The sequence below is a fragment of the Rhipicephalus sanguineus genome, chromosome 10, assembly GCF_013339695.2.
Source record: "Rhipicephalus sanguineus isolate Rsan-2018 chromosome 10, BIME_Rsan_1.4, whole genome shotgun sequence".
In the NCBI taxonomy this organism is placed as follows: Eukaryota; Metazoa; Arthropoda; class Arachnida; order Ixodida; family Ixodidae; genus Rhipicephalus; species Rhipicephalus sanguineus.
In genome coordinates, this window is record NC_051185.1 from 38,764,620 (window position 1) to 38,782,059 (window position 17,440).

The following is a 17,440-nucleotide window of genomic DNA, read 5'->3' on the forward strand; positions in this document are numbered from 1 at the left end:
TGAGAGGGGGAGGGGTAGGAGGGGGGCTCTTTGTTTTGCGTGGAATTGGTGGTCGATCAGCCGCACCTAAGGACAGGTGCACGGCGCATCTGTCACGGGGGTCCAGATGTCGCCATACCCGTCCCCCCCCCCCCTGTTATCTTCGGTCTTCTTTGTTATCATCGTTATCTTTGTGCTTGCCTCTAAGGCTTCATTGTTTGCTGACACAGTCTTTGAATAATTCAGTCAGCTAATCACCCGGTAACTCGCATATCAATCATTTAATCAGTCAACTTTATTTAGCATCAGCAGCACTTGCAGACGTCTATTGAACAGGCTAAAAGCTTGAAGACTTGTCTTGATGGTATCACAACAAGTGCAAATACTTTTAATATAACAAGTACTAACTGGTGGAAGTGAGTCATATAGTTACCGATGAGTCTAATTATTTGGCACAAGCAGCACTGGGTGCGACTTGTAGTCATATTTTTTAATGTTTGCATTTGAAATGGTATACTTTTGCATCCTGTGGTCTGGTTGACACTGTTGCACTACCTCTCTATCACACACATTCTGTGTGTGACCAACGATAATAGCAGGATCTATTGGTTTGCTCATCAGAGCTCGCTCGACAGAGCCAGAAAGTTTGGGAATTTCAGTATTCGTATAATGAGCACATGTCACATAATAATTTCGGATTTTGACTTTTTCTCATTGTAACCTCTGTTTTACTTAGTGGAGCAGTGAAAAAAAAAGGCTTTTTAGTTTGTTTTATGTTTTTGGAGTCTTCAGCTGCGCAGACAGTCATTGCTGGGCGACGACCCTGCCTGCACCTGCAAAGGATCATTGCACTTCCTACTTTTCCACTTGGGCATATACGTGTATCTGCATGCACGTACACATGTGTTTGTGCTGGTGCGGACAAAGACTAAACCCTGAAATGTATAATGCGCGAACAAAGGGCTCAATGCGGCTGTAGCTTGATATTCGTCGAAGGACTGCGGATGTTATCGTGCAGACGAAAAAGCATACTAAGTGCCAATATTTCGTTGAATATGTCAGGAAATATTGTTGCATACTGTTTCATTAGAATCTGGCCAGTGTGGATGATACCAGCTGCAGTGTCTTGAGACGTGATATCTACAGAGCTCGCAGCTCTTATTTCCATTGAATTGCAAAGTCTATACGACTTGCAGCTCTTATTCCCGTTGAGTCTCAGTCTGTAGAGTTTATAGCTCTTATTTCCACTGAATCACGATGTCTGTAGAGCTTGCAGCAATTTTTTTCATTGAATTGCAAAGTCTATAGAGGTTGCAGCTCTTATTTCGATTGCATCGATCAGTTTGTAGATATTGCAGCTTCTATATCCGTTGAACCACAAAGTTTATAGGACTTGCAGCTATTATTCCCATTGAATTGCAAAGTCTGTAGACATTGTAGCTCTTATTTCCATTGAATTGCAATATCTATACAACTTGCAGCTCTTATTCCCATTGAGTCTCAGTCTATAGATTTTGTAGCTCTTATTCCCATTGAATCACGATGTCTGTAGAGTTTGCAGCTCTTGTTTTCATAGAATCGCAAAGTCGATAGAGTTTTCAGCGTTTATTTTTATTCATTTGCAAGGTCTATAGCAGCTTTCTTCTTCAGCTAAAGTTGCAGAAGCCAAAAGTGGCACAACCTTTCGCACGCTTTCCGAAACTGCCGTTTTGTTTCACTCTTCGGGTCATCTGGCGGGAGCAACAACGGTCCCGCCACGTGGAATCGATTTTGACGTTCCGGCTTACCGCTGCCGTTTTTAAAGGCGCTCCCTGGCTTCCCATCCTTTGGGGCTGGCTGACAGATGAAAGCAAACAACCGGACAATGGTGGCGGGGAAATGGGACTGAAATAGATCCTACCACCTCCTCTCCCCCCTCTCCTTCCTTTGGCCTCCAGACGCCTGCTTCCTTTTCTTGCGAATGACTCGGTCTCTCTGCATTTCCGCGTGAGCCATTGCCACTGCCCCAAATTTGCGTAAGCAGGTCTTTCATCTCGCGTAATCTCTTAAAGAAGGAAGGGGTGACGATTGCATTGATGGTGTGCTCGAGCTAGCCACGGAAATGCTCGCGTATGGGACTGCTAGCCGATTTCTTTTCGCTGCTTCTTGAGCAAGGATATCAGAATTGAATGCCCCCTGTACTTGCGGCCTTATTCCAGACGTGCGTAAACGAGCACCAGCGTTCAGCTTTGATGGGAGCGAAGATGTCATTTGTTACTTTTTTTTGTTTTTATGTTTTCCATTTTAATAATTGCTGTGATTCAGTTGCAGTTGAAAGTTGCCTTCCTTTTTTTTTTTTTTTGACGAATGGACATGTGACAGCGAACTACTTTACTTAGGCGTGTGAGTATTGATAGTTGGCATTTATACAGAGCAATCTAACTGAAATTTAATGCAGTTAATGCACTGCACCTAATTGCCAGGTTGGCTGCAGAAGAGGAAAATCTGCCCTGGAAACACTTGGACATTCATTGTACCGTATTTTCAGGTTAATCTTGCTGAGGCACTGCACACAATAAAGCATGATAGAGCTGCTATTGCTATTAAGCATATGGATGAAGTTTTGGAGTGTGAACTGAAGAACTAATTGGCTTCGTCAAACACCTAGCCCTACCTCCGGTAACTGTAGCAGTACAGCGAAGTCGTCGAAATTTCGCCATGCTAGATTTGAACCTCGGTCATGCACTTTGCTCCAGGCTGCTACCCAAGGCCTAGCATCAAAGGTTAAAAGAATTAGTAGCTGGAGTAGACCATATCATTTGCACAATTGATAAGGGCTTGTGTAGCGTGCCCTGGACTGCTTCATTTGATATTCTCTAGTATGTTAACGGCTGTATGTACCAGTGTGAAGAAAATGTGTTTTGGTTGCTTGCACACTTGGGGAGAAACTGCTAGTTTCATTGGCACTCTGATACATTGTTTGTTTGTGGTGCTAATTGTGTACATTTCCCCATGTCCTGAATCACATTCTCGTCGCTCCTCTAAAAATAGCAGAGAAAGTTACTATGGTTCATTAACTTAACTGTATTCAACTATTCTCTTCTCCTAAACTTGTGTTTGTTATGCTCGACTCTGTTTAACATTTTGAATTGTGCTTTGATTCTAAGTATCGGCTTGTCCAAATTAAGTATCTTGAATACATGAATGCATACTGCTTCTTCAACGCTGTGGCATTTTATTGGCTATGGCATTGTCCTGCTAAGTACAAGTGTGTGCTCACTGGTCACTATAAGCATTCACAGGTGTATTTGCAATATGCAAAAATGCCCGTGAACTTGGGTTTAGACCCAGAGTAAAGATGCCCAGATGATCAAATTAAATCCAGACTACTCCCGTCCCACAGTGTGCATAATGGCTGTATTTTGGGTTTCACATCTAAAACCCGACAATTCTTTTGTTCATAGACTTTCTTTCTACTCTGCAGGTGGCCCCGCATCCCGCACAGGAGGCCCCGGGCCCTGGGAGTTGGGCCCCGCCGCGACGCTCCCCAATGAAGTCCCACCCCCATGGGGCCTGGTGGCACCTGGAAACAGACCCCGTAGGCAAGTCTGCTGCCACCTCCCTTCACTTATCTTTATATGCATCTATATTCTTTTTGCTCTTTTGTGCACTGTGCGCGTGCACACATTGCTTGACGCAATGGCTTGCTGCGTGCAGCTTCAATATGTCAAACGTTCAGTTGTTTCATGCCGCGAGAGCTCTTGCGTAGCCATGTGAATCTTAATTCAGTGGACGTTGTGACGTTTATCGACCGTTTCTTAGTAAAGCACCAGGCTGACATGTAATACACCTGACATCCTTCTAGTGACTGTTGTTTGAACTGTGAATTGCTGAGGTTTGTGGCGTAACTGAGTCTTGTTTTATTCCATTAACGTTTGAAGTTACAGCTGTTGTTTGAGGACATATGTACGCTACTTGAAGTGACTGAATTCACGCCATCAAATGCATTAATGACTCAGTTTATTGTAGACACATGTACACAAATTCGTTTTGTATTGGAGTTTCTTTACTCCAAGCTATCAGTGCATAAAACAAACCGGAGGGCATCAGAAATTGCAACTTTATTGGGAATTATCTGCTTCACAGCATCTCGTTTATGACTGAGACGTTTATGACCAAGCCTTACAAAGCCCATGGTTCACTCTAAGAATATTGAGATCCTAACAGTTTCATGCATATGACACATTCCTCCAGGTGCCTCATATTGGTATAAGGTGTGTACATAGTACACAAATGTGCACAATTTAATATGAAATTTTGATGATGAAAGATCACTGCTTTTGAGACAGTTACGCCATTAGTTCATTTATTCATTCATTCATTTCTGAAAAGTGCCCATGAACAGCTCTAGGCCTTAGTAAGAGTGCACAATTGAGAGGGTTTCTTTTTTTTTACTTGGGCCATACTGTTGACATCTGTTGAACTCTTAATGTTGACATCCATAAGTTGAACACTTAAGACGTTCTTTTTTCCGACGTAAGCAAACGGTATCTAACCTTCTGAACCTGTAATAGACCGAAAGAGACATTAAGACTGTAAGCCCTCGATTGTTTTGTGGGCGTCTGATTGGTGGCAGATAGCTTTCGTTAGTGTTGCAAAGCAATACTTGCTCAGATTTATTTATGACTGAGCTCCGCGATTAGGAGCGCACTGCAGGTTGGGCTCTCATCTCAAGTTGATAGAAGGTGGAGCTACAGTTGAAGAATGGCCGCAAGATCAGGCTAGCTGAAGAGTGAAGCGCACACGCACAATCAGACTGTCAACGCACACGCCGCATGACTTTTCTGTCTCAGATCATCAGTGGTAGGACATCTGTGATGACAAAAACAAAATGCACCACTGAGCACGAGACCTTGTTCGCCAAAGTGCTTCTCTTGTTCTTTCTTACCCGTGCACTGTTTTCTTTTTATGCCAACTGTTTGCTTTCCCCTCCTGACATCTACTTCTCACTGACATGGTAGAGTGGGGAATTGAGGTAGGAAGGGAGAGCTTCCCAGGAGGGCGGGGGTCGACTGTATAAATTGGCCGTTTCACGGGTGTGCCCTGCCACAGCTCAGTCCCGTCCCCGCTTTTCTCCCAACCGGGGTGTGTGCTGACCTTTTTTCCCCGAGACTGGACCGACCACTCCCATGCGACCTTTTTCTTTGCTTCATTCTGTCTGCACATTAGTTTTTTTTTCTTTCCTTCGTCCCTTCTTCCCTGCGATCTTGTCCCTAACTCTTTCTAACGTTTCCCCCTCCCATGTATTTTCCCTTCATTCCCCATTGGCTGAGCTTTCTCCTTTCCATTCACACCTGTCTGACCTTTCCCCAACTTCCAAGTATCCTCTCCATTTTTGCTTTTTTTTCCCCCAATTATCTACGCTGCCAGTGATTCATTCACCTACTGCTACCAGTATGCTCTCTTCTTTAATGAATCCTTTTTCTCTTGCCTTTTGTGGGATTGCTTGTTGCTCACTTTGCCTGCAATCTTTCTCGTGCGACCTTTCCCATTTTTCCCCCTAATCCTCTCGCCCCCATCTCTGATGTTTTGTCTTTTGACTGGTCTCTCTCCCTCAATGTGTGACTCAAGGCAGATGTGAAAATTCCATGCTTAGAACCTTCTTTACTCAGCAAAATTACTTTCTGGTATTAGGCACTTGACTTTTCATGTTTCACAGTTCACTTTACCTAACCTTCTCAATTCTTGCCTTCCCCATTACTGTGTTTGCATATGTTAAAAACGCAAAGTACACAAAGGGTGCAGTTAACGTCATAAAACAAGCAGTACTCATTCTTTGAGAACAAGCCGACAAAACTAGCTGTTGTTTTGATATTACTGCAACGTCGGCCGTGCCTAGTAAGCAGCCAGTACTGAAGAGAGGGTGAGCCCAGGTGGAAAGGTTATGCGCGTAGTGGGTCCCGTTTTGTGGCTCCCGCCTAACAAGTGCCGCACAGCCACTTCGGATAATGGAGGTGGTGGCCCGGTGCCCCGCGGCACGGGAGTTAATTTTATGCACGCTAGTAGAGGGCTTTCTCACGTCTGGTGGACATTGCCCAACCCACCCTGTTGTTCTTTTCTGGACCCTTTTGTTTTATTTTTGGCGCAATTTCTTCTTTCCTTCTCTCCCGTTTGGTTCCCACTCTTCCTTTTTTTTTCTCCCCCATCCTGCTTAGTGTCCGAGCCCGTCCCCAGTCGGGATGCATTTTCTGAGCGGCTGCGTGTCGAGCTTGCTGTTCTGTGCTCACAGCCCTGTGCTTCTCTTCAGCGGGTATTCCTCGGTTGCATAGTGATTTGTCTGTCTTTCCCTAATTCCTTTTGCTTTGGAGAATGCCTTCACTTCCTTTGAACATCTCCTAACTACTGTTCTTTCCCTTTGTTACATCCTTATAACTCGCTTTGTCAATGCCATTCCATTACTACACTGGTTACGGTTATCCATAACTTGGTAACGTTGGGCGGCCGTCCTGGAGTGAAGCACCGGTTTACATGGACACCGCAGACTGTTTGAGTCACACCATTTCCTCTCTGCGGCATTTGTGGTCTTCGACGCATTTCTGAAGTCAACTAGTTTGTGCGCTGATCTCCTCCACTGGAGGAGGAGGTTTGGAGTTTGCAACTGAGCGCGACAGCGAAGCTTGCCTGTGGAATACGCTTGCGAAGTCGCTGACGTCGTCGTTGCGTTTCAAGACTGGCATCACCCTGGATCTGGCTGCTGCTTCCTTGTAAGGTAAGTATGCCTTCATTTTGACTAGAAGTGCAGGTGACGAGCACGTGTTTGTTCACTATGTCTGGCCTGAATTGGCTGGATGAGTGAGCTTGACATTAACTTAAGTTTGTTGTCGCTCTTAACGGGATTCGAAATGTCGTGTAACGTGTCTCCCGTTCAGAGGGAGCGGCTATGTGGTTGTTGCATCACAGACCGATGGTTGCATAACTATTATACAAATTACCTCTCTTTTGCTTGTAAGACATACAGTGAGTGTGATATTCAACTGACGGGAATACTGGTTGTCTGCAGGGAAAGCTTTCTTTTTGTCGAATGTCAGAGGTTGAAGTTTAACGGTGACTCTCACAAACAGCTTACTTTTGTATTGCGGATTTGGTACTCCGAAGTTATGAAAAAAAGGCAGCTCTTCACATTGTTTCGGCGGCGTGTGTACATAATGCACGTCTGTCTTAGCTGTTTTTAACGACCTTGAGCATTCTGACATATTCATAGATAGATGCCATCTGCACAGCCTACTATATTTGTATCTTTCGTTCTGGCACTGCACACCACAGCTGCTTTAGGGGTGGTTTTGTTTAGAATTGAGTCATTCTGCAATCAGGGAAACGGTTGGCTCATTGGCTAACCACCAGTTTGGGTTTCTGGGCTGTGCAACCTTTGCGGGACAGGTGCAGTTCTGTCTTCAGTCATGTTGTATGGGTTGGTGTGGGTGAGATGTTGGATGACTTCAACACAACATCAGACAGCGCGCCACCATTAATGTCTACGCCACAGCTGGTAGTTGACAGAACTTCAATAAGAGTTCTCTACGTTAAGTGTTATGTAGCAAAACGTGGATGGAACAGATTACTGTCAGGAAATTTGTTGTTCACATGACTGTAACATGAATTTCTCTGAAGGAAAGCCTTGCGACTGATTGACTTTCCTCCCAGTTTCTTTGCGAGAAACGTGTGTGCATTTTCTTTGTAGAATTGGTTCGTGCTGCTGCGTGGTGGCTGAAAGTTTTCGCAGTCTCTAGTATCCTTCGCTGTGACGGTTTCTGCAGTACTGACTTTCGATCGAATGCGCGCATGTAACGAATTAATACTAGAGACCTTTATCATCTGAATTAGTGGGCGGGAGACATATACGCTTGTAATGAATTTCGGATATATATAACGAATACATTCTCGTGCTGGAGGCTACTTTGTTGTGGTTTGACTGTGCAGTTAACAGCATATTGTACTGAGAGGAGGAGTCATTACTTCAGGAGTATTACTAAAATAGGTGTGGGCAGGGTTCTTCGTCAGTAGGGGCTAAGTAGGCAACATTTCACCATAGTGCCACCCCCCCCTCTTACCCCCACCCCCCCTTCCCACTGAGGCCTTTACTAACAGTACATTGACGAAGTATTGGGTGGGAGGCGGCATTTCACCCCCCTCCCCCCCGCCGCCTCTGCGCGCACGCCTATGATTACTAAGGAGTATTACTTCAGTTACTCCATTAGTTCCTGTGTTCCTTTGTGGTCATTTGGTTGCCAGTACTCCGTCACTCCTTTAGAAATGTTATTTCACTATTCGTCTATAGTTGAAGGGCGAGGGGCCGCACATGCGCCGCTGTTGGTTCTTACTCCGCAGGGTTCTGGGGGAGAGAGAGAGAGAGAGAAAATGAAGCAAGACCTCGTTCGACGCGTGTCATAAACCGCGTACATCCATGTCTCTTTTCACTTTTTTTTTTGTACTCTCGACCCTCGTGCCTTTCGGGTCGTCGTCGAACGTGACTTCTCCTTCCTCCTCGCCCTTCCACTTCGTTCGACGGCGACGCTTGACGACGAGGGCGCAGCGACGGCAAGCTCAGAGGCCACGCCGCGCTCATAACGGTGCAGGGGCCCTGGGTGGGTGGGTGCCACACCCATCTCTTGTTGGTCGCGAGCCGGAGTCGAGGGGGCGGGCGCTGACTCCCGCGTTTGTCGTCGTCGTCGTCGTCGTCCCCGCCGGGGTTACGCCTCGTCTTGGCCTCGTTTCACGTCACGTGTCATGGGGGTGGGCGCCGCTGACACGTCGCGAGTGCGCATGGGCGTGTGCACTCCCCGTCAGACGTGTGCGCGTGCGCGGTGCCAACCGTGTCGCTACGCGTTATATACTTATGAAGGCGTACGTGTGTGTATGGGCACGCTTACGGCTTTCACGGGTCATTTCGATTTTCCTCCGTCCCGCCTACTGTCATTCGATTCTGGGTTGAGTAGTGGCGTAGTAGTGTACCGCGTTGCTTGATCTCATTGCTCAAAGCCCCCAGACTCCCATTGCCCATGATCCATTTCTCAAGCGAAGCTTTGCAGAGCAGAAACTCCAGCCGACCTTTGCATGAACGGTCACCGTGCCAGTCATCTCGCTGCTTCTAGTAGTTCGTGAAGTCTTTAGTGCTACCTGCCTTCGACTTTAGCATTTTTTAAAATATATCCTAACGTTGCCGTATCTGTATATAGTGTTTCACTGGCCAGTGAAACCTCTCGCGTCTCGTGTTGGCCTCCATTCGTAGCGATTGAAACATTTCACTCGCGACAGCGAATTATGCCTGTTCTTTTTCGGATTTGTTTCGTGGCGTCGTTTCAAAGGCTTCTGGCACATGATATGTCTCATCGTACATAGGCGTGCGCAGGCTTCCCCATCAGGGGGAGGGGGGGGGGCAAAGGTTCGTCGCAGCGCCCCACCATCCTACTAAGTCAATGTATAGGGCAGATTTTGCGCCCCCCCCCCCCCCTCTTAGGTGACTAGAAGGGTCAATGTACGGGGTAGATTTCACGCCCCCCCCTCTTAGGTGATTAGGGGGGGGGCGGCCGCCCCTTCCCGCCCCCCGATGCGCACGCCTATGTCATCGTACCTCCCTCCTCGCCATGTATTAGAGAAAAAGAAAATATGGAAAGATACGCAGAGTTGCACGCGGTGATCTCGGATTGACTCTTGGGATATTAGCTACAGCCTTGTGTTAGCAACTAGAAGTCTTTGCCCGACGTTGTCGTTATTGCGTTCTTATCTTTACCACCATAGTTCCGAGTATACAGTACAATACGCGTTGGCGTGTTCCCGTACTCGACGCATTTGCTCGCGTTTGCTACATGGCATATACGGCTATATGCCGGGACAATCGTGTGTGTGCGTGCGTATGCGCTTGCACTGTACACCGACCGCGCGGGCATTTGCCGCAAGAAACTGCGCGGACAGTATACATAACGGCGAGTGGTGTGCGTACGTAATGACGACGCTCCTATTCTTCCCGCGACGCATCGCTTTCTCCCTTTCCTCCTCTCCTCCTTACTCAGCTTGTATGCCTACGTAATCGATATGAACAACAATGAGAAAAAGAAATACTGTAGGGGCTGGCAGCTATAGGAGCTAGGTTCGGGATCCAGAGCGCTAGGATGCAAGAGCGAGGGCACCAGCGGGTCGTTTACATAATTCATAACACTGCGCTCGAACGTATGCATAAGCACACCCCCCCCCTCCCTCTTCCCCTACATCTCACGGTATCCCGCGTTGCCGCACGCTACGGAGGCCGCAACACCGACCACTCGACGCTGCTTGCTCGTGTATCTCATGCATGCGAATGTGTGTAACGCGTGCTGCGTGCGCGAATTGTGTTTGTTTATTTGTCGCGAACTCAGTTGCGGCGATATGCGTACGGATCTGCCTTTCACTTTTTTTTTTTATTTAATATATGTCTTCGATTAGGCGGTATGTTGCGTGTTTGTACGTATGAACGAAAGCAGGGGGATAGAAGGGCTCGTTTTTCTTTGGTAGACACCACCTTTCAAAGGACACTGAAGAGAAACAATGAATCGGTTTAGATCGATTAATCGTGCTCCGAGAACTCTAATGTCGCTAATTTCGTCATCATATGTTTATTAATAGAGTAGAAAATCAAGTTCAAAGTTTCATTTTTAAATCTCGCGCCGAAATCTCCCCGCGTGACGTCACGGATTTAAAGGTGTATTTATCGCATTTTGGCGCCATTGGCTCAACAAAATTACCCCAAACTCGGTATGTTAAGTCTATGGCCTCCTCAGAGGACAATGTACTTCATTTTTACCGATTAGTAACTACGTAGTCCCTAGTAGGCGCCGTCAAAACATGTGACGTCACGGCGAATGGTGCGGAAACTTCAAGGTGGCGTCGCCAACCACATTTTATTTTTGCGCGTTTTGTCGCTTACTAAGCGTCTCCTCGCAGCAAGCGTGGTGTTTTTGGTATCGTGAAAGAGTACTTTACTAACGTGAGAAAAATCGTTTTGCTCTTTAGTGTCCCTTTAAGGAAACAGTGCTCGGTCTGTCTGCCGCAATCGATTAAGCAGCCGGGCTATCGTAATTGGATTGGATTGGAACAAACTTTATTTGTGCCTGCAGTTGGGCGCTCGCGCGCCCCGACGAGGGCCTACGTCGTCTTCGGGGTTGCCGTTACTCGGCGCGGGTCTCCGCTCGCCGTTGCCGGCTCGCTGGGTCCCTGCCTTTCGAGCGCCCCGAGGACCTGCTGGACGGCCCAGAGCTGTTGATCCAGGTCGTAGCTCTTCGCGGCTTCCTCGAGCCGCGACGGGATCGTTCTTGATCTCGCTTCCTCTGGGTGTTTGATGCAGTCCCACAAGATGTGCGTGTGATCCGCCGTCTCCCTCCGGCAGACCTTGCACTTGTCGGTCGGGTATGTCTCGGGGTACATGCGATGCATCAGTCGCGGACTCGGTAGCGATCCGGTCTGGAGCTGTCTCAATAGTACCGCCTCCGCTCGACTCAACCGCGGGTGCGGGAGTGGGAAAGTCCTGCGAGCCATGCGGTAGGCTTTTGTGATGTCGTTATAGTCCGTCATGCGGTCCTTGGCTCCGAACCACGTCTGACGGTCTGTCGCCGGGGCGCGGTTAGTTAGCGCTCGCGCCGCTGCGTGTGCCGTCTCGTTGTGATTGGCATTGCGTTCCGACGCGTCACCCGCGTGCGCCGGGAACCACTTAATTCTTACTTTTCTGTCTTGCAGTTTGGCCGCACGCAATACTCGTTCGGCCTCTCTACATACTTGGCCTTTGGCGAAGTTTCGCACCGCCTGTCTCGAGTCACTTAGCACGGTGTGGCAGTCTGGGTCGATGATGGCCAGGGCGATGGCCACCTCCTCCGCTTGTTCCGCTCCAATGCTCTTCACGCTCGCTGCCGTCCTTGTTGCGCCGGTCGACGCCTCGATGACGACCGCTGCGAAAGCGTTCTGTTGGTATTCGGCCGCGTCCACATATCGCGCGTGCTCGTCGTTGGCGTGCAGGTCGATGAGAGCCTTGGCCCTCGCCGCTCTTCTTCCCTTGTTGTAGTCGGGATTCATGTTCTTGGGTATGGGGTCGGTTCTGGTCTGGCGTCGGACCTCTTTGGGGACGGGGAGCTTCGTCTCCGCTTCGTTCGAGTGTCCTATTCCCAGGTCATCCAGTATTTTCCTCCCGGCATTGGTCGTGGACAGCCGCTCCAGTTGAGCGCTCCGTTGTGCTTCGGCTATTTCTTCGAGCGTGTTGTGTATCCCGAGTTGTAAGAGGCGGGTCGTGCTCGTGGACTCAAACAGGCCCAACGCCGTTTTGTACGCTCTTCTGATGATGGCATTGATTTTGTTGCGTTCGTGTTGCAGCCATCTGTGGTAGGCTGCGACGTAAGTGACGTGGCTGATGATAAAGGATTGTACGAGCCTGATTAGGCTCTCCTCTCTCATGCCTGCTTTCCGGGACGTGACTCGTTTGAGGAGTCGCGTCGCGTTGGCCGCCTTCGCTGTAAGACGGGCGATGATGTCGCCGTTTCTTCCGTGCTTCTCGATGACCATGCCTAGGATCCTGATTTTACCGACCTCGGGGATAACGTTGCCGGATTTGGTTATGATTCGGATCTTTTCGTATTCGCGTTTTTTGGTCTTGCCTCTGACGTTGTTGGTAGGTGGGAGTATTAGGAGCTCCGATTTGCTCGGCGAACATATCAGTCCGGTGCCCTCCAACCGGTCTTCTATCGCGTCGACGGCGGTTTGCAGCGCGCACTCAATGTGGGCGTCGCTGCCACCGGTCACCCACAGCGTGATATCGTCCGCGTAGATGGTGTGCCTGACGTGTTCGACATCCGCGAGCTTCTCTGCCACTCCGATCATTACCAGGTTGAACAGCATCGGCGAGATGACCGACCCCTGCGGTGTGCCAGTGCTCCCGAGCTTCTTCTCTTGCGTTTGTAGGTCGCCTGCTCGCAGCTCGGCGGTCCTGTCCGTGAGGAAGTCCTTAATGTAGTTGTAGGATCTCTCACCCATGTTGAGATTTGAGACTTGGGACAGGATCGCCGAGTGTTTCACCTTGTCGAAGGCGCTCTGCAGGTCGAGCCCCAGGATTGCCTTGTTGTCGCGTGCGCTGCCATCGCCGTCGATGATTTGGTATTTGAGCTGCAGCATCGCGTCCTGCGTGCTCAGGTGCTGTCTGAAGCCGATTACCGTGGCCGGGTACAGCCCTTCTCGTTCCAGGTAATCTTGCCACCTGTTGAGCAGGACGTGCTCCAGCACCTTGCCCACGCAGGACGTGAGCGAGATGGGCCGGAGGTTGTCCGTGTCCGGTGGCTTCCCCGGCTTGGGAATCAGAATGGTCTTGGCTGTCTTCCACTGCTTCGGCAGCTCGCCCGCTTTCCAGCACTTGTTGAAGTACTTTGCTAGGTTCTCAATGGAGCCGTCGTCGAGGTTCTTCAGCGCCTTGTTCGTGACGAGGTCCGGGCCGGCCGCCGACCGGCTGTTGAGGCCGTGCAGGGCCGCGCGGACTTCCTCGACGTCAATATCGCGATCGAGGTTCGCGTTGGGTTGGCCGCCGTACGGCGCGTGTTGTTCGGTGGGTGTAGTTGGCAGATATTTGTCGTTGATACGCCTGGTGACTTCATCGGCGCCGTGTACCGAGACCGCCCGATGTATGAGCTTGGCGAGTCTGTCCCTTTGGTGTGACTTGGTCTTGGTTTCGTCGAGCAGATGCCGCAGCAGGTTCCACGTCTTCCCGCTGTGCATCTGCCCGTCTGCTGCGTTGCAGATCTCGTTCCACTGTTGCGCGCATAGCACGCGGCAGTGATCTTCGATCGCTCGGTTGAGCTCCGCCACCTGCTTTCTGAGTCTGCGGTTGAGCCGTTGTTTCTTCCATCGATTGAGTATCGACTGTTTGGCCTCGATGAGATGCGCTAGCCGGCTGTCTACTTTGTCTATCTCCGCGTCCGTTTTAATTTCTTTCGTCGCGTCGCGTACGTTCTTGGTGATTTCGGCCGTCCACGAGTTGATGTCTTCGATCTCGTCGTCACCGTCTTCCCTCTGGTTTCTGGTGTGTCGGAAGGCATCCCAGTCTATCCATCTGTGTGTTCTGTTGCTGGTGTCGTTGTGTTCTGGTATGCCGATTTCCACGATGGTGTGGTCACTGCCGAGGTCGGCCCCCGTGTTTCTCCAGGTGATCGCGCCCCGGACGTCGTTCTTGACGAACGTGAGGTCCGGAGTGGTGTCGCGGGACACGGAGTTACCGATTCTCGTCGGATGCGTCGGGTCCGTGATGAGGGTGAACTCGAGTTCCGTGGCGTCTTGGTACAGGTCGCGGCCCTTTGCTGTGTACTTGTTGTAGCCCCAGGCTGGGTTCATCGCGTTGAAGTCACCGCACGCGATCAGCGTGTTGCGGCCCGCCGCGGTGCTGGCTCTGTGCAGTAGTGTCTTGAATCTCTCTTTTCTCTTCGATGGGTTGCTGTAGACGTTCAGCAGAAATATGCTTCCTTTTCTCTTCTTGCCCGGGATGATTTCGGTGAGTGTGTGCTCGATCTTGATAGTGTTGTGGAGCTCGTGTTCGACGAACGTGAGTCCCTTCCTGACCAGGGTGCACAGGCCTCTGCCGTCGGGTGGGCCCTTGTGCACTCTGTAGCCGGGGAGTGACGGTGCGTCAATGAGTGTCTCTTGTAGTAGTATCACGTCCGGCTTGCGCGCGGCGCGTGCAATGTGCTGCTGGATGACTGCCTTCTTCCTTCCGAAGCCGCGACAGTTCCACTGCCACACTGTTACGCCTGTTGCTGCTGCTGCGTTGGCGGCCATAATTGCGTTGGCGCGTATGCGGTTCCTTGGTTGGGTGGATGTAGCGCGAAAATGGGCGCAAACGTCGGGTGGCTCACGATCGGCTGTAGGGTCCTTTCGATGTAGGCGAATCTGTTTATGTTCTCAGCTTGGTAGTTATCCACTGTTTGTTTCATTGCTGTCACTGCTGCGATGTTCGCCGTGAGTAGCTCTTCGAGTTTGGTGAATCTCGCTTCGAATTTGGCTTCGAGGTTCTCGTTGCGGTCGTTTTCTTTTTGCTTGTGCGGGGCCTCGATGGCTCGCTTCTTCTGTGCCGGTTCCTCTACGGCTGCCTCCTGGTTCTTCGTGCTTGTTTCCTCTGTCTCTCTTGAGCTTGGCGTGGGTCTCTGTGGAGACTCGTTGTTGCATAGCAGCAGCTTACGGATCTCAGCAATCTCTCTCGAGAGGTTGTTAATAGTTGTTCGCAGCGCCGCGTTTTCTTGCCTTAAGGTCTCGTTGGCTTCTCGCACCTTGTTCATATCGTCTTTCTTCGCGGCTTCCGTGATTTTCTGCGCGCTCCTTGTATTGTTCCCTTTCGCTGCGTCGACCCAGCCTACTCGTTCATGTGATGGTGACCTTTTCTTGCTGCTGTCTCTGGATTTTGGCGCGCGATTCTTCGATGGAGTCCTTGACTTTTGCACAGCTGACGGCTTGTCGAGTGGCGGGAAATCGCTTTCCGGCAGCAGCTGGAGTTCGGCCTGTCGCCGTACCCATTGTCGCTTGCGCACAACGTAAGGCATCTTGTATTTTGCCTTGCACGTTCGGTCTCCGGTCGAGTGTTCGCCCCCGCACAGCTTACATTTTGGGGTACAGCTATGGTCTTCCTTGGGGTTCGCGAGCCCGCAGGCCAGGCACGTCTTGATTGTGGGTGTCGGGCACACGTCCTTACGGTGTCCCACTCGGCCGCACTGGTGGCAAACGTCGATCTGTTTCCTGTAGAGGTGGCAAGGTATCAGGGTGACTCCGTATCGGACGAAGTTCGGTACCTTGGGTCCCTGGAACACCACGATCGCGGAGGTCGTGCTGCCGATCCTCTTTGCGCCCACTGCTAGTGGGTTCCTCTCGTTGACAATATTTCTATCGAGCTCTTCGGCGTTCGCGTCGGTGGGGATGCCTTTGATGACGCCTTTTACGGTGTCGTGAGGTGCCGTGCGATATGCGCTGACTTGGTAGAGTTTGCCTTGAATAGAGATTTCATGGATTGTAGCGTACCTTGCTGCGTTGTTTTCGTTCGGTGTACTGACGACCATAATATTCTGTTGCGTGTTGGGGCAGATGGTGTCCGCCGCGCTTTCCTCGCTCGTGATCTTGGCCGCGGCGACGGTGGTGGTGCCGGTCTTGACGATGTCCAGTCCCCCTCTGGGTCTGACGACTATCTTGCTCTCTTCCAGCGGCATGGCTGGCATGCGTGCGGCCTTGATGACCGAGGCTCTCACGTTTTTGTTGAATTTCGATTTCGGGCTTGCTTGACTCCCGCCGGATCCGTCGGGCATGCCACTGGCGGGGGCCCGCCGGCGCAGCCTCGACATACGCTCCCCCGCGAGCGTCCATCCGGCCTCGTTGTGGTACTCCTCTGGTGTTATTTCTTCTCCTTGAACTTGAACGCGCATTTCGTTGTCCACGATCACTGTTGTCCGAGCGGACGCCTCCATCTCAGAGCTGACGAGCGGCCGCCACCGAGCAGTACGGCAGACGGCGACCGGCGCGACGGTGCCAGGCCTAGCGCCCGCGGAGCACGCCTAGGCCTAGCAGTCCTTCGCACGGCGGCGGTAGAAGAAGTCCCGAAATTTGACAAAAAAAGCGTACCTCAGGGGTCAGCTGGTATCAGTCGATGCCTCTCGTCATCACGGACACATTGGTGGAGGAAAAAATTTTGGTTCGAGGTACTTGGCACTGCGTAATTGGTCAGCAACGGCGGAGCCGATGCAAACACGTCTGCTCGCCTCGGCGATCGCAGCGCCCTCTCCGGGCTATCGTAAGAAAGGCGGGAGTATATTTATGCATACGGATGTTTGCCTAAGGTGTATTCAACAGGCGTCCCTCCCCTCCACCCTCTCGTTATCTTTCTTTCTTGCGATGAAGGGGGGCGAGCTGTCGAAGCTTGTTTACTCGTTGGGGTGTTTCTTTTGAGTAATACGGATCGTGCTGAACTTTCACATAGTTCTTTTTTTTCTTTGTTATTTGTTTATGTCTGCGTGTCAAAGAGAGAGAAAGCCCCGTCGATCCTGCTATTCGTTTTTGTTTCCTTTGTTTGAAATCGTTTTTACATAAGTCGATCGTCGGCGCGCTGTCATCGATCTATTTATTTGTTTGACAGTTCGATCATCCCACTCGCGTCGGCGGCTCAAAGGCGCGCTGTGCGTATATGTTGACGCGGATGCGTTTGTGCAGTGATTGACAGCGGTTTGAGGTTAGGGTAAACGTTAATCTACTACGCGTGTTGAGTTGTTAGTAAACGTAACTAATTCGTAACAAATCGGTGAGAGACAGCTGGTCTCCCATGTGCATGGGGCACCCGAGTTGATTTGTCAGACCGGAAGTCCAGCGGCGTTCATCGTGCAGTGACGTCACTGAAACCGCCACGTCGGAGTACCAACATAGGCGTGCGCAGGGTTCCGAATTAGAGGAGGGG

The 17,440-nt window shown here is 50.4% G+C and overlaps 2 protein-coding genes across 2 annotated transcripts in view; one reads left to right on the forward strand and one right to left on the reverse strand.

Annotated features, from left to right (window-relative positions):
• The window catches only part of LOC119371695 (neurocalcin homolog), a 143,364-nt gene that overhangs the window by 52,369 nt on the left and 73,555 nt on the right, over positions 1–17,440 (forward strand). Inside the window, exon 2 of the mRNA XM_037642150.2 lies at positions 3,443–3,560. The gene's annotated coding sequence lies outside the window, so the exon portion shown is untranslated. The remainder of the gene's footprint in view (positions 1–3,442; positions 3,561–17,440) is intronic.
• LOC119406333 (uncharacterized) lies at positions 14,951–16,421 on the reverse strand. The gene is made up of 2 exons (XM_049420050.1): positions 15,003–16,421; positions 14,951–14,956 (listed from the first exon to the last, which is right to left on the reverse strand). Exons 1-2 carry the CDS (start codon positions 16,416–16,418, stop codon positions 14,951–14,953), a joined length of 1,422 nt encoding a protein of 473 aa, XP_049276007.1. The 5' UTR covers positions 16,419–16,421.

Coding starts and splice junctions, on each gene's coding strand:
- LOC119406333 (XM_049420050.1), bottom strand. CDS start 16,418: ATGCGCGTTCAAGTTCAAGGAGAAGAAATAACACCAGAGGAGTACCAC.